This window comes from Muscardinus avellanarius (assembly GCF_963383645.1).
Source record: "Muscardinus avellanarius genome assembly, chromosome: 9".
In the NCBI taxonomy this organism is placed as follows: domain Eukaryota; kingdom Metazoa; phylum Chordata; class Mammalia; order Rodentia; family Gliridae; genus Muscardinus; species Muscardinus avellanarius.
The window spans coordinates 81,492,147-81,519,301 of NC_137795.1; the positions used below are offsets into that span (position 1 = coordinate 81,492,147).

At 35.1% G+C, this 27,155-nt stretch overlaps 1 protein-coding gene across 1 annotated transcript in view; it reads left to right on the forward strand.

Moving 5' to 3' along the window:
* The window catches only part of CPED1 (cadherin like and PC-esterase domain containing 1), a gene marked incomplete at both ends in the record, with an annotated part of 287,330 nt that overhangs the window by 128,396 nt on the left and 131,779 nt on the right, over nt 1–27,155 (forward strand). The window contains 7 exons of the mRNA XM_080701788.1: nt 12,481–12,620; nt 13,481–13,553; nt 15,365–15,532; nt 16,654–16,758; nt 18,514–18,683; nt 23,311–23,381; nt 25,172–25,222. Of these exons, the coding sequence (XP_080557914.1) occupies nt 12,481–12,620; nt 13,481–13,553; nt 15,365–15,532; nt 16,654–16,758; nt 18,514–18,683; nt 23,311–23,381; nt 25,172–25,222 (778 nt within the window). The remainder of the gene's footprint in view (nt 1–12,480; nt 12,621–13,480; nt 13,554–15,364; nt 15,533–16,653; nt 16,759–18,513; nt 18,684–23,310; nt 23,382–25,171; nt 25,223–27,155) is intronic.

Consider the following 27,155-nt stretch of genomic DNA (forward strand, 5'->3'; position numbering starts at 1 on the left):
CCAGGGGAAACAAGGCCCTGTGGACACCTTCATCTCAGACTGAGCTACCTGAGCTGTGAGGGAATACTTCTTTGTTATTCTAAGTCATCAAGATCTCAATAATTTGTTACAGCAGTCCTGGGAAGGAAAAGCAGTCTGTATTACATTTGTTCATGTTTCATTGTGCAAAGACCATCATGCAGAGAAGCCAGGACTCAAAGGGTGAAGAAATAGGCTTCCTCTTGAGTGGGGGGAACCACAGAGTCATACTGCAAAGAGATGGGCTCACAAGAGTGGGCAGGAGTAATTACTGGCCGTTGTTTTATAAACGGCCACACTCATGATAAGAAAGATTTTTGTGTGAAGGCAGATTGTCAGCATGTTTGATGGCGTAGAATTTAATGTGAGACCAAGGAAATACTTAAATCAGAGGCAAGAGACAACAAGAGGATGGGGGAACCTTGGGCATCTGATCCGATGGCTTCTCTATTAGAAGAGAATGGATTTCTACTGGCTGTGTATCCTTCAGCAAGTAAGATGTAGAAGCAATATAATTCTCTCACAATAAATTTGTGGGGAATGATTGCATTTAATCCATATATCCTGGCATGTATAAAAATGTTTTTTCTCATTTGATCATCAGGCCAAAATCAACTCAAGGAAAAGCAATATTGAATATTTCAATGATCATTTATAGTTAACTCGATAGAGTTATATTCCAAGACTGATGCATACCTACTATGCATTGGGCTGTGTGGAGATGGACACAATACAAAATTACTTGCTTTCTAGAAATTCTTCAGTGGGGGAATATATATATATATATGTATTTATAAATAATTCAACATAGGACAAAATGGCTCAGAGTTGCAGTGATAGTAAAATAATTCATCCTAGAAAGAGTGAGGTCACTGAATGGTATTTTAGTTGAGCTTATAAAAAGTAGTTTCCTTTCTTTTCCTTCCTTCCTTCCTTCCTTCCTTCCTTCCTTCCTTCCTTCCTTCCTTCTTCATACTAAGGATTTAATCCAGGGGCATTCTACCTCTGAGCTATACCCCCAACACTATTTTATTCTTTGTTTTGAAATAAGAGTCTTGCTAACTTACCACATGTTGGCCTCCGCCTGCAATCCTTTTGTTTCACCTTCCCCAAAACTAAGATTATAGGTGCATACCACTGCCCCAAGCTTAAATACAGTTTTGTTTTTTTTTTAAGAGTGAGGAGAGGATTTTCTGTGTGAAGACATCATGAAGAATGCAGGTGGGAATAAAACTATAATCTCAGGAGTATAAGCTGCCTTACTTGGCTGAAGTCTTTATATCCCTAAGAATAGGGAGAATCTTAGTGTGGCCCAAGGCAAGACAAACCAGAAAGGAAAAAAGAGAAAAAATATAGGGTTTATGGAGCAGATGAAATCAGCAAGAAATCTTAAGAATCAGAGCTTGAAGAGTTTGAACTTCATGACATGTAAAATATAAAGTGATCATCATTTTATACTTAGGAGTGTAGTCTGATGTCTGGTCCTAATTTGAAGCTTTAAGAACCTCAGGAGATAGAGTGGTATGTTGATATTACCTTTGTGGATCAGGTAATGAAGATTCTCAATTTAACAGAGAGGAATGACAGCTAATACTTGTCAGTTAGGATTCCTCCTACTCAGGTCTCCAGGGAAGAGACTGTATCTTAATCAGTCCTTGGCAACTCGGGGTCTTCACTGACCACTGAAGCCCCTTCCTAAAGCATACTGACTGCTGCACACCAAGCTAAATGCCAGTAGCAAGTGTGCTATGTTCAAGTTTTCTCCTCTCGCTACTGAGTAGTATTGCCAAATTGAGTAGTTTACCTAATCAATAAAGGTAAATTGCTTTAAAATATTTCAGGTGAGATAACAACTTTCAAAGTTTGTGCAGAAGCTGTAAAACCGAGAAGAATTCTGCCTGAGATTTCTTTGCAACTATTTTTATGTTCCCAGTCTAATTGTAGTTAAACCAATGTCTTATGAGCGAGGTTTCTGTAAGTTAGGTGCTCCCAATGAGTTCACTCATATGCAAATAGTAGATCTTTGCTATATGTCACAATATTGGCAAATGAATGTGTGTTTAGGTTTTTTAAACATAAAAAAGCATAAAGACTTTATCACCTTTTTTTGAGCTCTCACATGAAATAACATGCATTACACACACACACACACACACAAAGATGAAGGACTTCTACTGTCTATCATGTCACCCCCTTCTGTAACTATTGGAGATTTCTATCCTACATGAGCAGAGGAATGGTTTGTCCCAGGCTGGGCTTCCTGAAGATGTCTTAGCAGCAATGGAAAGGAAAATGTTTGGGAACATATAAGTCAGTAGTCAGCCCTCGGGACATGACGAGTAAAAACTAATTTGGGTTAGATAGTGTAATATTTGACTAGATGAAAAATTATGAATTTTGAAACTATATATAATAACTAAATGGCTTTTTAAAACATCACATGAAAATAATGAGTTTTGGTTGGTGTGTGAGAGATAAAAGGTAACTGATAAGAGAATAGGATTATAATAAACCTGCAGCTACTCAGAAGTTAGGATTGATTGCTCATTATTTTCTTTACAACCAGAATTCATTAATTTTACAATAATGATGTTTTCTTTTCTTTTGCTTGACCTTGAGATTAATAAGACCTAAAGTAGATAATTACATAAAATATCTCAAATATAAATGGAAATATTTTTTGTTTTTACCTTCTTACTCATTTGAGAATATTTACAGAAATACAAGATCGGAATCTTTGTGCCAAATTGCATATATATTTGCAAATGTCTGTACAACCCATCACAAATATTACCTGTTGCAAATATTACCAACTTCAATGTCATTTGCTAGTCATGGCAATTAATAAAAAGCCAAAAGTTTTCAAGTGAGCTGCCAGACCTTATTTTATTAAAGCTTATAAAATGCCTTCATTGTACTTGTAATGGAAATAGTTGTGACCTGCTTGAACAATGGCATTCATATAAAGAAAATGAGTAGACATATACATAGAAAGTTCAATGATAAAACCTTTATAGCTTTAGCTTTTGCTCCTCACTGTTAAATCTCTCTGGTCCTTTCTACCCTACTGAGATATTCCAGAAGGGATAATAAAGAAAACCTGCCAGTTCTCTGTGAAAGTTGAATCAAATGCAATCAAGTTTCTACTATTCAAAGCAAATAGTTAAATTTTTTATGATATTCACAGCCTTTTGTATTTCTGTATCCTGCTTCTGATCAATTCTCTTATATGCTTGTGGGATAATTCAAATTTTTCAATTGTGAAACTGCTTAAATCACACAGACTCTCTATTCTGAATTTCCAAGTCTAACAAATGCTGTAAAATTTTGGATTATTAAGAAGTATAAATGAATAAAATTATTAATGTCACTGGAAGCGTGAAACTTACTTCAATATTGAAGTTTTTGGTCTAATTCCAAGCAGTGAGTAAAAACTGTCCTTATTTAGATTCAGCTAATTCAGTTTTTCCATGGTTTGCCCTAAAGCGAGCCAATTTTGGATAAACTGACACAAATGAGGAGAATATTTATATCCTTAAGTCATTTAATTTAACATGAAATTTTTTTCTTGATCCAGGCAATTTGAGTTACAAAAAGATCATCTTAGTTTTTCAAAAGGTAATTAGGCTACATGAATAGTCAAGTTGTTGAATTGATATTTTAGATCTGTGGTAATAAATGCATGTGCCTGAGGATTATGACAGCTTTGAACACATTTTCTTTGGAAGTAAAAACACAGATGACTCATTCTTCTGTATTTCAGGCTCCATCCCCATTTCTAAATGTAGTATAACCGAAGGCACGGGAACAGAAGTCATAGTGGGCTTTGCAGGCCAGCAAGCTGGCTCTAGCTCTCATATTGATTACTCCTGGCTACATAACCTTAGGAACATAACTTGATTTCTCAACTTCCAGTTTCTTCATATACAATGTGAATAATAATATTGGTATGAATACAAACAAAACAGTCCCTGTAAAATGCAAAATGTCACAGCCCTCTGGTGTGGAGCAGCAGATGCCTGCCTCCAAGCCAGTCTGTGTATCCTTCCAAAAATGTGATCTTGCTTAGATGGTATCTCTGACACAGACTTTCCTTCCTCAAACCCCCTATAGACACTTCCCTGCTCTTTAAAAGAAGGACCTGGCATTTACCTGGCTCTAACATTAGGGATTGTCCTAGGATGAAAAAAAAGGTCTCAAAATGACAAACTTTTTTTTTTTTTTTTTTTTGCGGGTCTGGGGATGGAACCCAGGGGCATTCTACCACTGAGCTACACCCTCTGTCCTATTTTTTTATTCTTTATTTTGAAACCGGGTCTCACTGAGTTGCAGAGGGCCTCACTAAGTAGCTGAGGCTGTCCGCGAACCGCGATCCTCCGGTCTCAGCCTCCCGAATGCTGGGATTACAAGCGTGCGCCACCACACCCAGCTTCAAAATGACAAGCTTAAATATGATGTCTATCAGAGAGAGTGAAGGATGCTAAACTAATCATTAGATAACAGTCCCTTCACAATGGGTCATTTTTAGTTTTTTTTAAACAAAACTGATAAATTACTATATACCTTGAAGGAAGTTCAAGAATGCAGTCATGTTGCTAGAAGTAAATTCTGTGCAATCCATGTATTTAAGAGGTAGTCTCCTCCATATTTATGTTAAAAATAACACTGATGTTCAACCCTTCTTGTTCTAATAGTAAGAAATACTCTTTCAAGAAATACATATCGTAATTAAATAAAAAACATATATTTGAGGGGTATAGCTTCAATATATTTTTTCTTTTTAATTTAGAAATTATTTAATAAGGTAATGTAATATACTGGCATTATTCAGACTAAGTGATTATGGCCAATAATTGTATCAGAACCCTTTTTTTAAATTTTTATTGGTGCATTATAGTCATACATCTTAATGTAGTACAAGATAGTAAAGGCATACATGCGCACATCACCCAATTATCCCTTACCTGATTTGCACCCCATTCTCTTCCCTTCCTTCCTCATGTTTGGCTTAGTGGTTGACTTTGATATGTTGGTTAATGTACATCATGAGCATTAGGGAATTTCCCTCTCCCCCCTTCCCACTCCCTCAGTTAGGTCGCCTTATTTGCTCATCTCTAGAATCTCCTTCTTCATCTAGAGTTCCTCCTATTACCCATTTTCTCTCTAGCTTTTGCATATTAGGGAGAGCATCCAATTTCTTATTTTTTATGACTGACTAATCTCACTTAGCATAATGTCCTCCAATTCTATCCATTTCTCTGTAATAATGTAATTCTGTTTTTCCTTATGGCTGAGTAAAATTACATTGTGTACGTATCCCATGATTTTGTAATCCATTCATCTGTTGATGGACATTTTGGCTGGTTTCATAGTTTGGCAACTGTAAATTGTGCAGCTACGAAAATAGGTACATGCATTAGTTTGGTAGTTTGGTTTCCATTCTTTGGGGTAGATACTCAGAAGTGGTATTGCTAGATCATATGGTAAATTCATTCCCATTTTTCTGAGGATCCTCCATACAGTTTTCCAAAGTGGTTGCACACACTGTTGCGCAACCCATCTCCAGAACTTTCTGCATACCTGAAATGACATACTACCCATCAAACAACAACTTCCCCTCCACCTTTGACAAACACCTTTCTACTGATTTCTGTTTCTATTCATTGGCCACTCATATAAAATAACAGTGTATGTGTCTATGTGTGTCTGTGTATATTATTTCACTTAGCATACTGTCCTAAAGGTTCATGTGTATTTTAGCACATTCCAGAATTTCCTTTTCCTTTAAAGGCTGAATAGTATTGATTGTATGGATGTATAGACCATATCTTTCTTATTTCTTCATTGGTCAGTATATACCTGGGTTGCTTCTACCTTGGCTTGTCATGAGTAATATTACTATGAATGTAGGTGTGTAAAATCACTTTGTGTTCCTGCTTTCAATTCCTTTGGCTATGTTCCCCAAAGTGCAATTGCTTGATCAAATGGTAAAGCTATGTTAATTTGTGTGTTTTTGTGTGTGGTGCTGGGGATGGAACCCAGGGGCATTCTACCCCATCCTACACCTCCAGTTCTATTTTTTATTCTTTATTTTGAAACAGGGTCTCATTAAGTTGCAAAGGGCCTCACTAAGTAGGTGAGACTGTCCGTGAACCTCAATCCTTCTATCTCAGCCTCCTGAATGCTGGGATTACAAGTTTGGGCCACCACGCCTGGCCTATGTTAATATTTTTGAGGAAGCACTATGATGTTTTCCAAGTGGCTGTATCACTTTGCATTCCCACTTAGAGGATGTAAGGATTCCAAATTTTTTTTTTTTTTTTTTTTTTGCGTGTGTGTGTGTGTGTGTGTGTGTGGTACTGGGGATTGAACCAGGGGCATTCTACCTCTGAGCTATACCTTATTTTTAGGTACAGCTAAAAAAATAGCCCTTACTTTTTATTTGTTTATTTTTTGTTTTGAAATAGCATCTTACTAAATCATTGAAAGTCTCAATAAGTTGCTGAGGCTGGTCTAATTTGCAATCCGCCTGTCTCAACCACCCAATGGTTATTTAATTTTTTAAATAATTCTAATGGATGTGAGGTCATATCTCACCATGATTTCATGATTTTAATTGCTTTTTCATAATGCTTAGTAATATTGGACACTTTTTATTTGATATTTGACACATTTTCAAATGATTTTTAATATCAGTATTTTGCCTTAGTCTGAAAATATAAGAATGTCTCTCTCTGATACACAATAATATTGAAGGAAATTCTTGTAAGCTTTAGTGAGGTACAATGTTTAATGTGTATTAAACACTACACAGAGTTAAAACTATGAAATTATTATTATTATGGTATAGTTTTTTAGTCAATAACACTACTTTTAAAATATACAATTTCTTTTACTGAGAGCTCTGTGGTTTCTATGATGTAATGATTATGATTATTTTTACTGAAAGTTTATCCTGTATTAGACACTGGAAACCCAGAGATAAAACTGGACAGTTCCTGACCTACAAAATCACACAGTCTAGTGAAAAGACCAGATAAAAAGTTCATCATGCTTAATGCAGAATGAATGACACCTGTTGGCACAAAGGGGCATTTGTGCATTATCTTATGGGAGGATAGAGAGAGATAACAAGGTAGAACCCATAATGTAGGATGAGGAGAGCCATGAGATATGAGGTAAGGAAAAAAGTAACAATTAGGACATATTTTGAGATATCAAATATATGATTGAAGTTTTCCTGCAAATACTTTGTGTGTGGGGGGAGTATAAGGGATTGAACCCAGAGGCATTTTAGCTCTGAGTTACACCCCGGACCTATTTTATTTTATTTTTTACTTTGAAACGGTCTCACCAAGTTTCTGAGGGCCACGCTGAGTTGCTGAGGCTGGCCCCAAACCTGCAATCCTCCTGCTTCAGCCCCCCAAATACTGGGATTACAAGCATGCGCCACCACTCCTGACTCTATGCATATTTTTAAGTTCATTCTCTGTTCTTCTTCTTGTTCTATTTTTAATTGATAATTTTTACCCACCTATTGCATCTCAGTAAGTTGTTTGAATGAATCGATCTCGTTAAAATATAAATACCTCCCTGGTTATTGCTTGAATTTTACAGAGTACAAACAAACGGTGATGTTTTAGCTGCCTGGTTTTACAATCACGATCCTGCAAGGTTATTTTCTATATAATTTATTTTGCACTAAATTACTATTTCATTGTTGCACTGAAGTAGGACAATTTATAGTCCATTAAATAGTTTCCTACCGTGAAAAAACTAACACTTTTTTTTTTATCTTCACTGCCAAGGCATAGATTTCTTTGAGAACTTATGTTCTTATATTTATTGAACTTAAAAACATTGATTAGAAGTGATGGTTTAGAAAGAATAAAGTCTCCTGAATACTTGAGTTTGTGGTTTTATCGTTTTATTTATTTATTTATTTATTTATTTATTTATTTATTTATTTATTTGCGGGTCTGGGGATGGAACCCAGGGACATTCTGCCACTGAGCTACACCTCCTGACCTATTTTTTTATTCTTTATTTTGAAACTGGGTCTCACTGAGTTGAAGAGGGCCTCACTAAGTAGTGGAGGCTGCCCGCAAACCACGATCCTCCAGTCTCAGCCTCCCAAATGCTGGGATTACAACCCCAGCATTTTTTTACATGCCCGGCTATATTTTTTTTAATTTTTTATTGGTGCATTGTAGTCATGCATCTTAAGGTACAAGATGGTAGAAATATACATACACACATCATTCATTTAGCCCTTTCCCAATTCCCTTCCCATTCTTTTAAATTAACAGCATAGGTGACAATGTTCCTTCAGGATTTACTGCTCAAGTTAAGAAAGCACCTAAGAGAAATGTGTTTTTCAGGTTCTGATGGCTTTTGAATGGAATTAATGTCAAATAATTTCTGATTATGAATTAATGAATTGCAATATAACCAGATACACTTTCTCTTAGTTTAAGTAAATTTATTTAAGGAATGAAAGAAATGCTGTGCTCTCTTTGTGAGACTTATTAAAAGTTGATGATTTAGTTGGGTATGGTGATGCATATCTATAATCCTAGTACTTGGGAGGCAGAGACATGAAGATCTCAGGTTCAAGGCCAGCCTCAGCAATTAGGAGGCCCTCAGCAATTTAACATGATCCTGTTTTAAAATAATTAAAGGGGGAGGAGCTAGAAGTATAGTTCAGAGCTAGTATGCCCCTAGCTTCAATCCCTAGTACAAAAAAATTTTTTTAAAGTCGATTATTTAAAATATATGTGCATATATATACATATACATGCAATCACTTAATATATATTGAATATATATATAATATATATAATGAATATATATAATATATATATATATTATATATATTCGTTAAGTGATTGCATGTATTTTATTTCTGGCATGTGATGTTTGCTTGCCACTATATTAAATAAGGAAAATGGAAGAGGTCATGCTCATCTAGAATGAAAGGGCTTTACATAAATTGAAATAGATACAAGCCAATCATGATGGCACATACCTGTAATCCCTGAGATTGGCAGACTGAGATAGGAGGATCATAGGTTCAAGGTCAGGCTTAGCAACTTAGGGAGAGACTTTCAACTACTTAGACTCTGTTTCAGAATAAAAATAAGCAAACAAACAAACAAATAAATAAATAAATAAATAAATAAGGGCAGGGATGTAGGTCAGAGGGAAATGTTTCCTGAATTCAATCCCCCAGTACCGAAAAATAAAAAATAAAAAAAGAAAGAAAGAAATGCAGAGAGAAGGGAATGCATTCAGAGACGAGAACTGCTAGTGGAACGAATACAGAAATAAGCAAAGTGGCGTCTTTTTGAGCCCTGCTTTCTGAACATCACTTCTCCCCTCTCTTCACGCTTCCCGTTACAAATGCTGTCATGTTGTAAGTCCCTGGCTTTTGTGTTTGTCAGTTGATGCTAGTTCTCTCAGCAGTCTGATTTCGAAGAGAAACCAGCGAAGTGGGTCATTCAGTTCTACTCTTCTCTTCTGTTGGGAGATAGGCCTCTGGAGGAATCCACTCAACCGTTAAACCTCTCCCTTCTCTCTTTGAGAAACATTCCTACTGAAAGACTTATAATGCATTTTTAAAATGTTCTTCCTTGGTTGGTGTCACGGGTATGTATTGCATTGTGAGAATCTGGGCTCAACATCCACTTTAATTGACTTCTTCCTTACAGGGCCTTGGACTCATCTTGATTTTATGCCTTTTCTTTTGAAATTTTTTTGAGTAGTTTTAGAGTCATAGAATTTGTCTTGTTTAATCAATGGAAAATAAAAGGAGCCCACATGTACTATTGTGCTGAATGGTGGTCTACATATGTCCTTCCTCTCATTAAATCCTAGCACTGCCTGTGTAGAGTAGGTAGATACTAGTCCCACAGGGTCTCATAACTTTGGCATAAAAGGAACATGAAACCTGGAAGTTTTTGCCTCCAGAGTCAGGAGAGTTATCACTGTACCAGGCATGCCCCTCCCACCCCAACACACACCACACACACACACACACACACACACACACACACACACACACGGACAGTGCACAGGGCTTTCCATGTGGCAAAATTCTCACTGAGAGTTCAATTGCATGAACACATAGAATAGCAGTCTAGATTCAGTGCTACTTGTTATAGTCACAAATGTGAGGAAAAATATTTTCCACATTAGAAGAATAAACACTATCCTAAAACATTAATTTGCTAATTACTCTTTGCTATGGAGGATGAAATCTGATACTCATAGGCTCATCTATCTTTTAAGCTATGCAGACATTCCGAACTTTCTTATATTATTAACTTTAACCTCTGCGATATCCAGGAAGCATTAAAATGGAAAAAATGCAAGGCTATCTCTCATAACCCTTCCCACCTAACACGGTGAGCTCGGTAAAATATGATGAGCTGCTTTTGTTGAGAAAAACATAATGGTACTCTCTTTTGATTCAAGGGTGTTAATGATTTTTGTGTTAGCATTAATTTGTTTTCTTTTACTTATAAAATTACTACATTCATTTTCCTTAGTAAAATGGAAAAACACCCCAACTGCCAAATGCTGGTGACATGTTCTAAGGGCCTCAATGCCCAGACTCATTAAGTTTGATTTTCAGCTGGTGAAAGTTTATCTTGAGAGAATTTTACTTATGCATTTTAAAGATACAATTACCCCTTTTCTCAGGCAATTTGTACTGATATTTGTCCTTTGTTATCATAGCAACAAAAGTTTTGCACATTACCATCTTATGCAATTCTGATACATTTGGTCTGTTCTTCCAAAAACATTAATGGAATACCAGCTGCATGTTTTTCTAAAAAATATTTTTGTTCTTCATGTTTGAAATAGTATATTTACTTAGAGAAGTCTATGAATCAATATGAGATTTGTTTTATACTTTAAAAAAATATTGACTTGAGCCTGAGGCAGTGTTGTAGACCTGTGAGTCCCAGCTACTCAGGAGGCTGAAGCAGGAGGATCACAAAGTCAAAGCCAACCTGGGCAATTTAGTAAAACACTGTCTCAAAATAAAATGGAAAAGGCTGGAAAGGTAACTCAGTGATCATGGGGATTGAACCCAGAGCTCCTGGGCTCAGTTCTCAGTACATTTTTTTTTTTTACTTGAATTTTAATGCTAAGCATCTTCAAAAGGAAATTGTGTTAGGTGATTAAAAAATTAATTAAGCCAGTAAAAATAGCTCTTTGTGATACTAACTAGAGTGTTTATAAGAAGACATAAACCTGAGCTTTGTCTCCCCTTTTATAATACTGCCTCACGCCCTCCATCCATGTGAAAGCATACTGGGGATTGACCTTAGGAGTGTTCTGCCTCTAAACTACACTCCCATTGCTTTTTACTTTTTATTTTGAAACAGGGTCTCACTAGATTTCTGAGAGTCTCACCAAGTTGCTGAGGCTAGCCTGGAACCTGTGATTCTTTTGTCTCAGCCTCCCAAGCACTGTAATGACAGGTTCAAATTAAACCTTAAATTAAAGCATTAGGAGAACATTGGAATTCTCTTAGATTTTTCTCAAATTGGCTAGATGTCCCCCCAAAAAATGCAGAGAAAACTCCACTTTGATACAGATCTTTTTGTTTTGATACATGCAGAAAATGAATTTCAACATATATAACACTGTTTTGAATTTCCAATATTACAGTGATTTTTTTCTTTCCCTTCCTTCCTCCCTCCCTCCCTCCCTCCCTCCCTCTTTCTTTCTTTCTTTCTTTCTTTCTTTCTTTCTTTCTTTCTTCTCTCTCTTCCTTTTACTGGGAATTGAACCCAGAGGCATTCTACCTCCAAGATATACCCCAGGAATGCCCTCAGCTTGATTTTATTTATTTGGAAACAAGGTCTTGCTAGGTGGCTGAGAGCCTTGTTAATTTGCCGAGGCTGGCTTCGAACCTGCAAACCTCCTGTCTCAGCCTCCCAAGTACTAGGACCACAGGCGTGCACCACCATGCCCAGCCCCCATGACTTTGAAATACATTTCCTTTCAATTTGGCTTCACAACTCTCTTGTTGGTAGATATTAACCCAATGTTAAAGAGAGACACAAGGATTCAGTGGAGCGAGTGGCCCTCTGTTACTAGGGTCACAAGTTAACTTTGGGAGTTATGATCACAGCCCTGTTGTCTCAGATTCACTGAACTTTCCATGATTAGATGACACCAAATGAAAGAAGCAACATGGAGTGAACACCTATAAATTAACCTAAATTACAAGCTATGTAAGCCTATCTCTTTCACCTCATCACTTACTTTATAAGGCATTTAAATCTTAGATTACAAAACTTTCCTATTTGCCAAGTTTTTACTTTTTGGATGTGATCAGGAGGGATAGCCTGAAGAAGTCCTCCTTCACTTGGTTCACCTTGAAAATGATGGACAGACAAATCCCAGCTGTTATTTCAGCTTATGAATCTTTTTCTTGGCTCACAGCTGCAAACGTTTTTTGAGACATTCCTGAGGGCAAGCTCACCTCTTCAGGCATTTGATAATCTGAAGGAAGCGATTAGCAAACTCCTGCTGGCTGCTGAAATATTCAGTGAAACATCTCTGGGACCAAAGACCTTCCATCGGTAAAAAGAACTTTTCGTTTTTTTAAAAAAAAAGAGCAAACAAAGAAAACAAAGTCTATCTTTTACAAATTGTTAGTGAAAAATATCTTAATTATTACAAGTGGGTGGTCCTTGGAAAATTTTACAAATAGGATCTTCTAAATATGTATGGGTTGATTTATATATCCTAAAACTCAGAGCGTGCCACACACTTACTAGCATCCAAGGAATGGTGACAAGAAATGAAGCACAGATTTTTAAAATTAAACTTTAAATTGCAGTCTTCTTTCAAGGTCAGCTATTTCTACCACATAGACTCTGTGTTGACTAGGTGCAATTTTACCTATAACTAATAAATTTCATGCTCCAATATCCTTATGCTTTCAAAAGGCAGAGGAAGAAGCAAAGAATATTATTAACAAATTCAATAGTGTCTATCCTCACATCTTGACTCATTTGAAAATAATCGATTGCCTTTGCTCTAAGGAAATGTTATACCTAATATATCAAAAACAGGAACAGTCCCTCAGTTTGTTATTCTCTTTGTGGCACTTTATATGTAGGATCCTGGCATGTAGGAGTGGATGACTTTTCTTCTCTATATTAAAGTTTCCTGGAAGAACTTTATTGTTTAGTTTAATGTGATGTGAAGAACTTCGAGAGGCTTGTATTTCCTGTGAGAAACCAAAACAGATTCCAACTCCAAGAATACATTACATATAATTTTCATTTATCCAAGCCACTGCACTTTTTAAATTGCTACTGAATTAAACTGATATAGAAATTTAACTGTAGCAATTATGAACAATAGGATGTAAAAGAACAAGCGTAAGTGTAGCAAAGAGAATTTATTTTCTGGTTACCCTGTGTTTTTGTTTCAGATGTAGATTGTGTTTTCAGCTTTTAACTTTTGATATTGGTTATGGCAGCCTCAGGTACCCTGTGGTGCTCCAGGTGAGTGTACCAAAGGTCTAAAGTGTGTGTGTGTGTGTGTGTGTGTGTGTGTGTGTGTTCATTCATGCTATTTTCATTCATAGTTGCCATTTGATAAACAGCAACTGGAATTAAAGTCATTACCCACATTGCAGTTCAAGGAATTAACAATAGTATGTGGCTAGTCTATGAGTTCCAATACTGTGAGTCCCTGTAGAGCAAACATGAATATTTCTATGGTTCAACCACTCTTTGTAAAATAAATGTGGTATGAAACTAAATATGTTTAAGGGAGATAAGTTGTATACATAATACGTGTAGTAGATTACCCAGTGTATTTACATGATATTATAAAAAGGGCAACTGTTACTCTTTTTTTTTTTTTTTTGGTACTAGGGGTTGAAGCCAGGGGCATTCTACCTCCAAGCTACACCCCCAACCCTATTTTATTCTTTATTTTGAAGTAGTGTCTCACTAAGTTGTGGAGGGCCTCACTAAGTAGCTGAGGCTAGCTGAGAACCTACAGTTCTCCTTCAGCCCGTCCCCCGCCCCAGCCCCAAGTATTAGGATTACAGGAGTGTGCCACCTTGCCCGGCTGGCAACTATTATTCTTTATGTATAAGCATTTAGTTTTAAATTGGTCAATATTTTATTTTTTAAAGTCATGAGATTTTTTTGAATTTTTTCTAGTATTGGTATATATAAACTGAAGTGTTTTGTCCACTGATAATTTTTATACCTCTTGAATTAAATAAACTCAGATCATTTCTCCCAACATGATTTTCTTCTTCTGAAATAGCCCTCAGTGCAGCCGGGTGTGGTGGCGCACGCTTGTAATCCTAGTACTTGGGAGGCTGAGACAGGAGGATCGCACAGGTTCGAAGCCAGCCTCAGCTACTTAGTGAAGCCCTTTGCAACTCGGTGAGACTCTGTTTCCAAATAAAATATTAAATAGGTCTGGATATGTAGCCCAGAGGTAGAAAGCCCCTGAGTTCCATACTCAGTACTACAAATAAAATAAAATAAAATTGCCCTCAAAGGCAAGAAGATTAAAAAAACAATTTGTTCAATTAGTCTACAAAAATCTGTTTCTTGAGTTATGGAGTAGGAAGAGAGCAATAGAAACAAAGTAAAATTATGAATATCCTGAATTCACATCTATACAGCATTATTTGTTTTCAAATTAAAACACAGGGGAGGCAATTACAGACATTTGGTTGAGTAGTTTTAACATTTATTTATAAAATTTTAAAAACTTTATAAAATTACATATTAAAATTACCATTCATTAATTATTTTACACATATATCTAATAGTTACTATGTTTTTTAAAAATGTGTAGTTTGGGGAAATGTTACACGTTTATCTTTAATGAACACAGATTCTTCAATTATAAGTGCTTTCACGATAAGCTAATGTGTAGCTGGCATGGCTTTTCATGTGAGTAATCCCAGTACTTGGAGGCTAGGACTGAGGATCCTATAGGTATAAGGCCAACCTTAGCAACTTAGTGAGACCCTGTTTTAAAAACTAAAATAAAAAATCTGGGGGGTGTATCTCAGAGGTAGAATGCCCCTGGGTTCAATCACCAGTATCAAAAAAAAAAAGATAAAGAAGCTAATTTGACTTTATAACATAGTTAATTTTTTAACATTAAAGAATTACATCTTTTAAAGAACGTTACTCACATTATAAAAGCTGTTGACCTCCAAGAAGGCCACTAGATGTCAGATCTGATCTACAATCAGCAGGAAATAAATCATGTCTTAGAAATAGTTCCACTGAATTCAAAGTTTATGAAAAATATTTGCTGTGCTATTACTCTTTTAAAGGTGCATGAGCATTTACATTTTCATGATGATGATCAAATGGATTCTGAGGACCAAAATGCAGAAGAATTCCTCTTAAAAGATACTTTCAATTTTCTTTTCTCCAATGAATCTTCACTTTCTTTATTTTCTGAAACATTTCAGAGACTTTATAGATCAGGAATATTTCAGGTAAGAACATATCTGTGTTATCATAAATATTTTTTCAAGTTATTATTTAGAAACTGCCATTTTCTTTGTTATGAAATCAAGCAATTTGATTATTCATTTGAAATTTATTGATATCTGTCATATTGCTCCTTTTAATTTTTCTGACCTAAAAACTAAATTATTTGCATATAAACTAAATGGATATTAATTATTATAGTAAAATTATGGGCTGTAAATCAAAGAAAGTGCTTCATAATTTTTAAGGAATGTTTGTATATATTATAAGTAATATGTATTACACACTACAGAATGCACTTTATAATATCTAAGAAATGTCTGTGTGTATTATGAGTAATATGTATTATATATGACAGAATGCTTTTAAGGGTGTGTTGAAAGTCTTTGGAGGCAACATAGAACAGCAGACATTGTTCCAGAAGACTTAAGTTATAACATTAATGCTTTAAAGCATTTCCATCTGCTAATATGTTTGGCTAGATGTTGATGATCAGGGTGTAAGAATGACATTGGTTAATTTTCACAGCCTGATAGCACACATTTTCTTGATACATAACACAATCTATACAGATTACCAGAGTATTATTCTTTACATATTATTCTGCTTTGGAATCTGTATTTGCAGACTTTGAAAGAGTAGAATGTGAAAGGTCTCACAAAGACTGATGTTAAATTTCTCATAACCATCTCTCTGTACAGTATCAAACCTGGTAGCAGCAACACCTTAGCAAAAGTAGATGTGGGGAAAGCTGGGTGGGGGGGGTCTCCTAGAGGCTGTGAAGCTGAAAAATGCTAATGTTCCTGTATGGAGTTCATTGCTTTGATGCGCTCACCTCTAGGACACAGAAGACTTTTGCTGCTTTCCCAGTGACTGCCACACACCTTCCTGTGTGCACCTGCCCATCTTCACTACCAGAGTATCACTGAACTGTGTTACCCAAGTCCACCTTGTCAAATGTAAAGTTTTCCTATAGTGTGACATTGTGGTGACAGGTTAAAACAGTTACTATATATTATGTAACATGAAGTAGTCAAATTTTTGTATCGGGTTATGAAGTGGGCTATTGGGGTAAAGATGATTTGGCATTTTTAGCAACTGCTTTTGCTTTTTTCTCCCTGTGTAGGGCAAAAACCATCAAAAGGAACTAAATCAATGTCTGTCTTTAGAAGAAATTGACTCAGTTATGACTTTTATAAAGGAACTTGGCAGTCTGGGACAATTCCTCCTGGTAAGACAAAAGTGACATGTGAGTTCTCTTGATAACTGAGATTATAGTAGATCAGCCCTGTGCTACCTGCTTTGGACTTTAATCAAGACAATGATACTTCTTTACTAAACAGAAATCTTCATAAGCTTCCTTCTTCTTTTCAGAGATCTAAGTATTAAGCTGATCCAGATCATATGCTTTAAGAGTTTGCAAACATCCCTTGACTTAGTAAAGGTAAAAGAATATGGGATTAGTATAGCTGCCAGGATTTGACAGTTCTCAAATGAAAAACGTCAACAATTTTCTGAAGAAGTTTTGCTTTTAGCCTCAGGACATTTGCATCCAACCAAAGTTCATTTCTACTTTTAGGCCATTTTAACTTGTGAAAAATCAAATATAATTGAACAAAACCAGAATATCTAAGAAAGTGAGCTAAATCTTAATTTATTGCAACTCTAGAGCAAATGTTAAAAAAGAAAGTATGAATAATTATAGCAAATCTTACTGGTTATAACCTAAAAACAGCACGTCCTTTCTCTTCTATTATTTTCTTGGGCTTTGTTAATTTATTGGTAAATCCCAAAGGTTAGTTTATTGCATATGAACGCGTACACTCAGTATATGTTTTGATTCCACTTCGGCCACTTTGTAGATTATAGCTTGTATGTTTCCACCTAAGACTTGTTATGTAAAACATCATTCTTAAATTTTATGTTTAAAGTTTCATTAATAGCTAGGTGTAGTTGTGCAGGCTTGTAATCCCAAATAGGAAGATAACAAGTTTCTGGCCAGTCTCAGCAACTCAGTGTGGCCTTCACCAACTTAGTGAGGTTCCGTTTCCAAATAAGAGAATAAAATAGGGCTGGGGATATAGCTCAGAGGTGGAGTGTCCCTGGGCTCACTCCCTAGCACCACACAAAATAAGTAAATAAGTGTACATTAATAATTCATTTGTTAATCTGATTGATGTTTGGCTCAAGCATTACTTTTTTAGTTTAAAATTTTTATGCGTTCATGTCTACTTAATGCAACCAGTTGACTAAGCTAATGAGTTTAAGAGTTGTTTTTTATAATTTAGCTCCATATTTTGGAGGGTTCAACGTAGGCTTGTTTTTCCAAACATAATTTAATTTATATGCTTATCACATTAATTAGTTTATATATAGTATTACATTCATGATGGTTTGGCTCAATACTATAGAAAGATAATCAGAGACTCACCTTTCAGAAATTTATAATTTAAGATACTCTGAGTTTAAAGAGCTTCTCTTTAAGTGATTTGAGGAAGAACTAAAACATGTTGAAGAAGCAAGGATAAACTCCAAATCCCTGACTCAAAGAGTTGAGACTAGAAGACTGAAGATTATAGCTTCAGTTTTTCTGTTTGTTTGTTTTTGGCAAAACTAATACTCTCACCCTGACATAATTTAATTATGATACAGGGAGATTTCTGCTCAGTTTTTCCACTGCCTGACTCCCTCTGCTACTTAGCTGTTTTCAGATATCTTTAGCAAGAAAGTGAAATTTATTTTTACTCAATGAAAAGAAAACATCCTATTAGGAAATAGGATTATCAACCAAATTAGTCCCTTATAAAAAATGGCATTTTCCTTGACAACTGCATATGAAATTAAATCGTGATATTAATCAATAAATCAAATAATACATTGGTTTTTTTAAATATCAAAATAAATATAAAGCTTTTCCTAGTCATATTTCTTTTTAATTTATTGATATTAGTATGCTGATATTTTGTTTTTGAATATCTCTTCCCAGCTCTTCCCATTTACTACTCCAGGGATTCAATCTTTGATGCGTGACCTTTATGGTACAACAAATCCTATAGGAAAGGCTGGCTCAGTCCTGACCCAATCCTGGTCTCTTTTGAATATATTTGAACAACTTTGGCTCCTGAATAAAAGGGCACAGCTACATCCCCTGGAATGGTAAGATAGCCGCAAATTTGAACTGTGCAATCCAAAAAATCTCTAGTCTAAAGATTGATTTCAAAAGGCTTTGCCTAACATTAAAGAAAGCAGCAAAAAGAAGTGTGTCCAAAAACTTTGTGCCCTGGAAAATGAATGTCTTTAAAGCATTGAAACCATAATGATTCTAGTCGTCTTTAAGCAAAAATATATCCAACAGTTTTTTAAACCAACAAGACTTGACTCCACTATAAAAAATACTTGAAATGAAAAATTTCAACCTGGTTTCATTCTATGATATATATCTTTGTATTGTTAGAGCTTCAGACAAAATTAGGCGAGATCTGTTTCATGAGGCATCCATCAGAGTGGAGCCTGATACAGTAAGAGCATTTATTTAGAGGATTGTGGAGGTGTTATTTCATTCTGGGAAAATTTATGTAAATATACTCTGTCTTTTTTTATACTTTTATTGGTGCATTGTTTGTGCACAAATCACTTGATATATTTCCCTCCATATCTCCCCAACTCCCTCCCTCTTCATATGTTTAGGAAACTGGTAGTGATACTGTCTTATAGAAACATGTGATGATGATGGTGATGATTGTTATTATTATTGTTATTGTTATTGTTATTATTTACAGTAGTAGGGATGGAACCCAGGGGCAATCTTTCTCTGAGCTACACGCCCAGACCTTTTTTTTTTTTTTTTTTGATTCCTTATTTTGAAACAGGGTCTTACTAATTTGCAGAAGGCCTTACCAGGTAGCTGAGGCTGGCTGCAAACCTGCAATCCTTCTGTCTCAGCCTCTCAAGTGCTGGGATTACAAGTGTGTGCCACTTTGCGTGGCTGGGACATACATTATTTGAACTTTTTTTTTCTTTTCTCTCAATCTCCTTCCCACTTCCCATTTCCAATCCCCTTCTACCATTCTAATGTTTCTCTGCAGTCACTTTAATTTTCCATTTTCTCCTTAACTTCCACATGTGAGAGACAACATTTGACCCTTAACTTTCTGACACTGTCTGATCTCACTTAGCATGATGTTCTCTAGTTCCAGCCATCTTTCAGGAAGGAACTTTCTGTTTCTTTTGTTTTTGGAAGGTGGCTTCCCATCTCCACTCCATGTTAATGAGTTAGGAATAAGGGTCTGAGGGGCAGATGGTCCAAGTGATACATCAATGCCTCTAACAAAGTGGGGAGTGCCTGAGGTTTTGTCTACTTTTTCTTTTACATGAATGGAATTAAGAGACCATGGCTTCTCAACTGCCTGGAAAACAGAATAAAACCTAAACTTCATAGGGAAATGAAAGACTATGGAGCATGCCACACTCATTCAGGTCTTGTGTGGCCACTCTGAAGATGACTTCCATTCTACTGACTTACACTTCATTTCCTTCTGCCTCTGGAGACAGTACAAATGGTTCTGTAAGGCATTCCTTTTATAATTAAAAAACACAAATAATCATGTACTTGAAGACTTCTTATCACATCTCCGAGAATCAGAACTCACTTTAATTGCTCCCAGTTTATGAACTTGGCCTTATTTTCTTAATACCTGAGACTAGTAAGCCCAACAGGTTTCATTTGTGTGCTTAAAATTTAAGTTTTAAATAATGTAGCTTGAAGCTTTTTTTTTTTTTTTTTTTGGTGGTACTGAGGTTCCTGGAAACTCTTCTACCTCCAGGCTACACTCTCAGACACATATTTTTTATATTTTTATTTGGAAACAGGGTCTCTTAAGCCAGCATGGCTGGCTTCGAACCTGCGTGATCCTCCTGTCTCCGCCTCCCAAGCGTGGGGATTACAAGCGTGCGCCACCATGCCTGGCTCAAAGCCAATTTTTTTAACTTTGCAGCCACTGAAATAATTCAAGGATATATCACTCACCATTACAGGTAGGTAAAGAATAGACTTGATCTCACTAAGGAGCCTACTTAAGTATTGTTTTTAACCTTGAGGAAGTTCCCTTGAGATATGCAAGCTTTAGAAAGTTTGTTACCCAGAAGTTTTTCTCAAGCTCTACATATGTTGTAAGGTTAACCAATCCACTGATGTTAAACTCAGAAGATTGGATTCCGTTCCAATAAGGAGATTTACTAATAATGGTCAGTACTGAGTACAATTAGAAAGGATCAGAACTTTTTTTTGAATCAGACAAACCTGGATCCAAAAATCCCAATTAGAGGCAAGATTCAGAACTTTCTGAGACTCAGTTTCTTCATCTGTAAAATATACAATATACTAGAAGGTTGAGACAGGAGGATCAAAAATTCAAGGCCAGCCTCAGCAAGTAGCAGGATTTTCAGCAACTTCAAACCAACCAACCAAGCAATAAACAAACAGGACTGGGTTGTATCTTAGAGGTATGATGCCTCTAGTTTCAATCCCCAGTACATACACACACACATACACACACACACACACACACACACACACACACACACACAGATACACACACACACACTATATATATATATATATATATATATATATATATAATTTCAGTAAGTAGTAAAAAATCAGTAAACTTTTCATGTTTCTGTACTATCCAAAGGTCACTTTTAGCAGTATAAACAGGAAGTAATGCTTTTTTTATTTTACAAGGAAAGCAAGACATGTTAGAAAGACATAGCTAAGATAGTGTGGAAATAAGTAAATTTTAGATATTTATCTAAAGGCAATTAGCATATTGCTCTCAGAAAATTTCAAGAAAAAGAAATCTAAATTATCTAATTTATCTAAAAATTTCAAGAAAAAGAAATCTAAATTATCTATTTTATCTAAAAATCTAATTTATCTGGGAGCATAAGTACTTTTAAATACCATGTATAAATACTGTACACATTTTCCAGGTGAGGGACCTGGGGTTCTAAGATGATGGGCTATTAGCTCAAGCTGCACAGTTACTACCAACAGAGATGGAACTGGGATCTTGGCGTTCTCATCTATGGTCCGGGACCTTGTTCCAGTGTGTCATGCAGAGGGGATGGTCATCATTGATTTTATCTTCACAATGGCCACCTCTAATTTTTCTCCAGAATAAGTCAATTTTATATAACCACCCTACAGTGAGGTCTAATGACTTCATCCTATCAAGACCATTTACTTGTAGTAACAAGATGAGGAAAGCAACAGCAATAGATAACAGTTATGCCTGTGCCCTGAGGCTAAAAATTCAGGAATCCTAGTGGAATTAGTATAAATATGAATGGAAAAGAAATCTTAAAATCAATGTTTGTGTACCATCTGCTGACTTTCACTTTACTGAAAATAAAGTTGCATGTGTAATTTGCTCTAAGGAAAGGCTTTCCAAGAAAATCCACGTGGTTTCAGAACAAATCATTAATTCACAAAATTACCCAATAAATCACCGCAGGATGTCTTTCTGTACAAAGCAGCTCATTCCATTTACATAGAAATGTTTCCAAAATTCAGTTTTTGTGATAAAAACTTTCAGGGTTTTATCCTTTGCAAGATTTGCTTGGAGTTTTTGCTTCATGGGAATTTTGAAAAAATATATTTTACTTTGGCTTGGTTCCTGGTCAGACATTAACTAAACACATTTCTTATGCCATCCTTACTTTATTTGTTTCTCCATCCCATTAGAGGAGAGAACTCTAAGACCCAGATGCCATTACTTTTCATTCCTAATTACTTTATTGTCAATCCCAAGGAAAATACTTTTAGAAATAAAACTGAAGTAAAACAATTACATCTTCTAACTTTAGCAAGATATTTAATTCCATGATTCTTCTTAATTTCTTATCTGATAGTTATCTCTTAAAGGAATAGATTATGCCTTATTCATCTCTGCTTTGCTACAGTATCCATCAGAATATCTGGGATAATAAGTGCATATAAAATTCATTTAACATAGAACATTTTACTTAACTTTGATAGCATCCCTGCAAAGTAAGCCAAGTATTATTATCCCTGTTTTGCTGGGATGAAAATAATGGCCATTAGCTCAGGAGAGTCATGTCAGGGGTGGGAGACCTGGTATGCCCAATCTTCTCTGTTGTCAAGATCAGCAGTTTTTCTATCTGCAATTTTAGATTATTTTCTTTACAAATTTAAGGATTTAAAGAGCAATCTGGCTCAAAATTTAAATGATAAAGAAGATGAAGCAAACACACCGAGATAGAACTGAGTCCTTCTATTCACTACAGATTCTGAGTTTAAGGATAGATCCTTTGGCAATATAGGTCATTTTGTGCGAGGTACAATTTGTTTCTTCAGATTCTGGGTATGTTCTTTCTCAGACAATGTCTCAGAGTTTCCAAGCTTTTTTTTTTTTCTTTTCTTTAAAAACTGTGTAACTTAGCCAGATTCCAGTGAGAGTATGCGTTCTTGAATTGCTTCTGTTTGGCCCCAGACTATCTGAGATTGCTCAGCTTTGGACAGAAGAGCAACTTTCCCCCTGGTTTTCTTCAAATGTGCTTTGACTGATTAGAGATGATGAGAATTCCACCCTCCTCACTGGGGAACAGATTTCCAGTTTTGAGGAATGAAATCCAGAAAGTGTTTCTTTGTCTTCATCAAAACAACTGTGCCCACACAGAAGACAAGATAACGTGCTTAATGGAGTTACCATGAATTTTGCTCGTTTTATTGATTTGGACTTGTTTGGCATTGAATTTGCAGGAATTCTTTCACAGAAGATCAGAACGTTGAAAAACCACAGGTGCCATTTGATGCAAATGAAAGCAAAAAAGGTAAAACTATGTCTTTCTTATTTCAACATAAAGACAAATATTGCCTGGCCAAAAAATACATACAAAATATTTAGCTTAATTAGCAGTCAAACTTGGAAATTAAACAAGGAAATTCTATTTTCCCTCAAAATTAGATTTTTATTTTTAAAAATAATAGAATTGGTAAAAAACTATAAGGAATCCATATTCTCATAATGATGATGGATGTATAAATTAGAATGTTTATTAAGGAGTCAATTAACAACATAAAGGAGTTTAAAAATTATTCTTACAAACCAGGAATCTCAGATATTTGTTTTAAAAAACAATTGAGAATGTGTATGAAAATTAATTAAATAACTTATAACAAAAGGAAAAAATAGAAGTGATCACTATTGCCATAAGATTGAATTAGATGCATACGTGAAGTTAGGTCATATGGTGAAATTCTATGAAGATATTCCAGTATCATGGAAAATATTTATGACATGAAAGATGTTTAGGATATTTAGTTTGGTAAACAATGGACTAGTATCCAGAGGAACCTCAAGGAAACTTAATGATGATTTGGATTTTCTCTCTTAAGCTTATCTCTATTTTCTTATTTTTTTCCTTTTAAAATTTTTCTGAATTATTTTTTTTCATCAGAAAAGTATGTGTATGCATGTTGGTACCATTTTGAACCTCACTATTAGTTATAATTAAAACATACCAATACAAGAGTATTAAGGCCAGACATGATGGCACATGCCTATAATCCCAGTCCTTGGGAGGCTGAAACAGGAGGACTGCAGGTTCAAGGACGGCCTCAGCAAGTGAGTGAGACTTGAGTGAGATATTGAGTGAGACTCTTATCAGCCTGGAGAAATCTTTGTTTCAAAATAATAGAACAGGACTGGGATTGTAGCTCAGAGATAGAATGTCCTTGGGTTCATCCCCAGCACTCCCAAACAAACAAACAAACAAACAAAACCATTTTCCTATTACAGACCAAGATTTAATCCAATACAGTGGCTCTCAGTGGGTGTCCCAGACCTGACAAGCAGTAGCAGCAGTAGCAGCAGCAGCAGCATATCACTAGGAATGTAGAAATTCCAATCTCTTGAATCAAAATCTAGGGGTGAAGCCCAGCCATTTTTAGTTTTCAGTGCTAGGGCTTGCACTTGAGGTCATTCTACCTCTGAGCTACACCCTATTTTATTTAAAACAGGATCTTGTGAAGTTGCTACGTCTTTCCTCAGCAATTTGTATTTTAAGAAGTCATTCAGATGAGAATGAAGCACACAGAATCCGAGAATCACTGTTTCAACAGAATAAATCAGTAGGCCCTGTAAAGAATTAGTGATAAACAGTATTATTCATTTTTCTCTTTAAATAAATAGTTTAGGCACTACATGTGCTCATATTCAGTTGGTTGTTTAATATATGCTTATTAAACAGTTTTTAAATAAATGTTTGATTAAACTCAGAAATCTAGAAACAATTTCAACATAACCAACTAGATGGGATTTCTGAATTTTAATGTTAGGAAATTATAGTCATAGGATCATAAATCTAGAAGCACTTTGGGGCAATGACATTTAGACCATTATTCTTCACCTTTATTATTTTTCTGTTTGAAATAATTATTTCTCTAAGCATTGAATCAGATATCTTTTGCTTTTTGTAATAGTTTTACCTAGAAATTCTCACTGTTATAATAAAAGCTAAATAATAATACATGTTTTATTAAATTATACTTTAAGATAACTAAATATGTGTTTTAAATTTAATTAATAGTTTTTATTTTAAATGTATATTTCTTTTTTTAGCAGCAGTCTCACAAAGTGTGAACAAAAATAAAGATACACGGTGCAGTAATGGTGAGTTGAGATTTAAGTATTTGGGCAGCATATTTAATCGGCACAATCACATTAAATATAAGAAGAGAATCATTTTATCATATTTTTATCCTTAGGCACTTGTGCATTTTATTTTATTATTTATTTATTTTGTGATAGTGGGGATTGAACTCAGGGGCATTCTACCGTCAAGCAATACCCTCAGCCCTGTTTTATTTTTTATTCTGAAAAAATATCTAAGTTGCCAAGGCTGGCTACAATCCTGTGATCCTTCTACCTCAGCCTCCCAACTACTGGGATTACAAGTGTGAACTGCCGTGACTGGCAAGTATTTTAAATAAATTTTAGGATGTTGTTGTTACGTGAATTATATAATAAAATGTATTTTTTTATTTTTTATTTTGGTGGTACGGGAGATTGAACCCAAGGGAATTCTATTCTCCAAACCACACCTAGCTATTTATTTATTTATTTATTTATTTATTTATTTATTGTACTGGAAATGGAACCCAGGGTCCTTCTACCTCTGGACTACCTTCCCAGACCTATTTTATATTGGAAACAGGGTCTCACTAGGTTGCTGAGAGCCTCACTAAATAGCTGAGACTGGCTTTGAACCTACATGATCCTCCTGTCTCAGCCTCCCAGGTACTGTGATTACAAGCATGTGTCACCATGCTTGGCTGCTTGTTGTATTTTGATAAAGTTCATATCTGTCACCTTTTCATAAAAAGAACATTTAAAATTTTCTTTTTTTAGCATAAAATGTTATATTTCTTTGTTTACTTATTTAAGGATAGTGACTTCCAAACTCATTTTGAGGGACTCTTAGGGTTTTAAAGTTTATGGAAGTTCATCAAATGAAAGAGTTTATATGATATAGGGTACTTGAGTAGAATTTTTTTATATAGTATAGAGTTTTTAAGCCAATTTTTATAAAATTCATGAATTTTGTAAGTTTTTTAGTAAATAAAATATTCATTTTAAGTTCACATAAGTTTTAAAATAATTTCCTTTACTCTTGTCGGTATTATTACAATAGTCTTATAAATATATTTTTCTAAAGAATCTAATTTGTTCAAGGTCAAGGCTATGAGATGCCTGAGCTGGGTCATGAAGCTGGGCATTCCTATTCTTGTTTAAAGCTTCTGAATATTTTCTTAGTATTCTATAATATATGCTGCAAAAATTAGGGCTCTACATAGTACTTTTTGATGTGTAGCTGAAATATATCTACATCTATATATGTGGTGCTAAAACATACACTTTGAAAATTTCATCTGTCACAAATAAAATAAAATCCCATAAAACACTAAAGTTGAAAATTAAAATGTATGGACAGGTTTTATTTATTATAAATAGGAGTCTTCCAATTTAATATGATCTAATTTTTATTGTCTAACATGCAAGTTAGTTCATTTATGATATTTTAACACTTCTTAAAATCATGATGGATTGAGAAGCAATGTAATAATAGAGTTTAATAGACTCAATATCCAATTAAGGAAGATAGTATTTTGTTTATTTGTTTTGTTTGTTTGTTTTGTGGTACTGGAGTTTGAATTCAGGGACATTCTACCTCTGTGCTACACCCCCAGCCCTTCAAAAATATTTTAAAATTTATTTTATCTTATTTTATTTATACTTTTATTTTTATGAGGATCATATTGAAAATGGCATACATTCACACAGTGCTTGGGGCTCTCCTTCTCCACTTCCCCTTTCCACCCCTCACAACAATGAGTGTCCAGGTTGACCATGCTACATTCATATGTTTACACATATTCTAACGTAGCTCCTCTGTTAATCAACCTCAGCCTTCTTCCTCCCCTACCCTTCCATTCTAGCTTTGCTGAGGTTCCCCTCCATTATCTGGAGTACCTTTTATATCTCCAATACTCCCTAGTTTGGGCATATTAGAGAAAACATATACCCCTTCTTTTCTGGGATTATC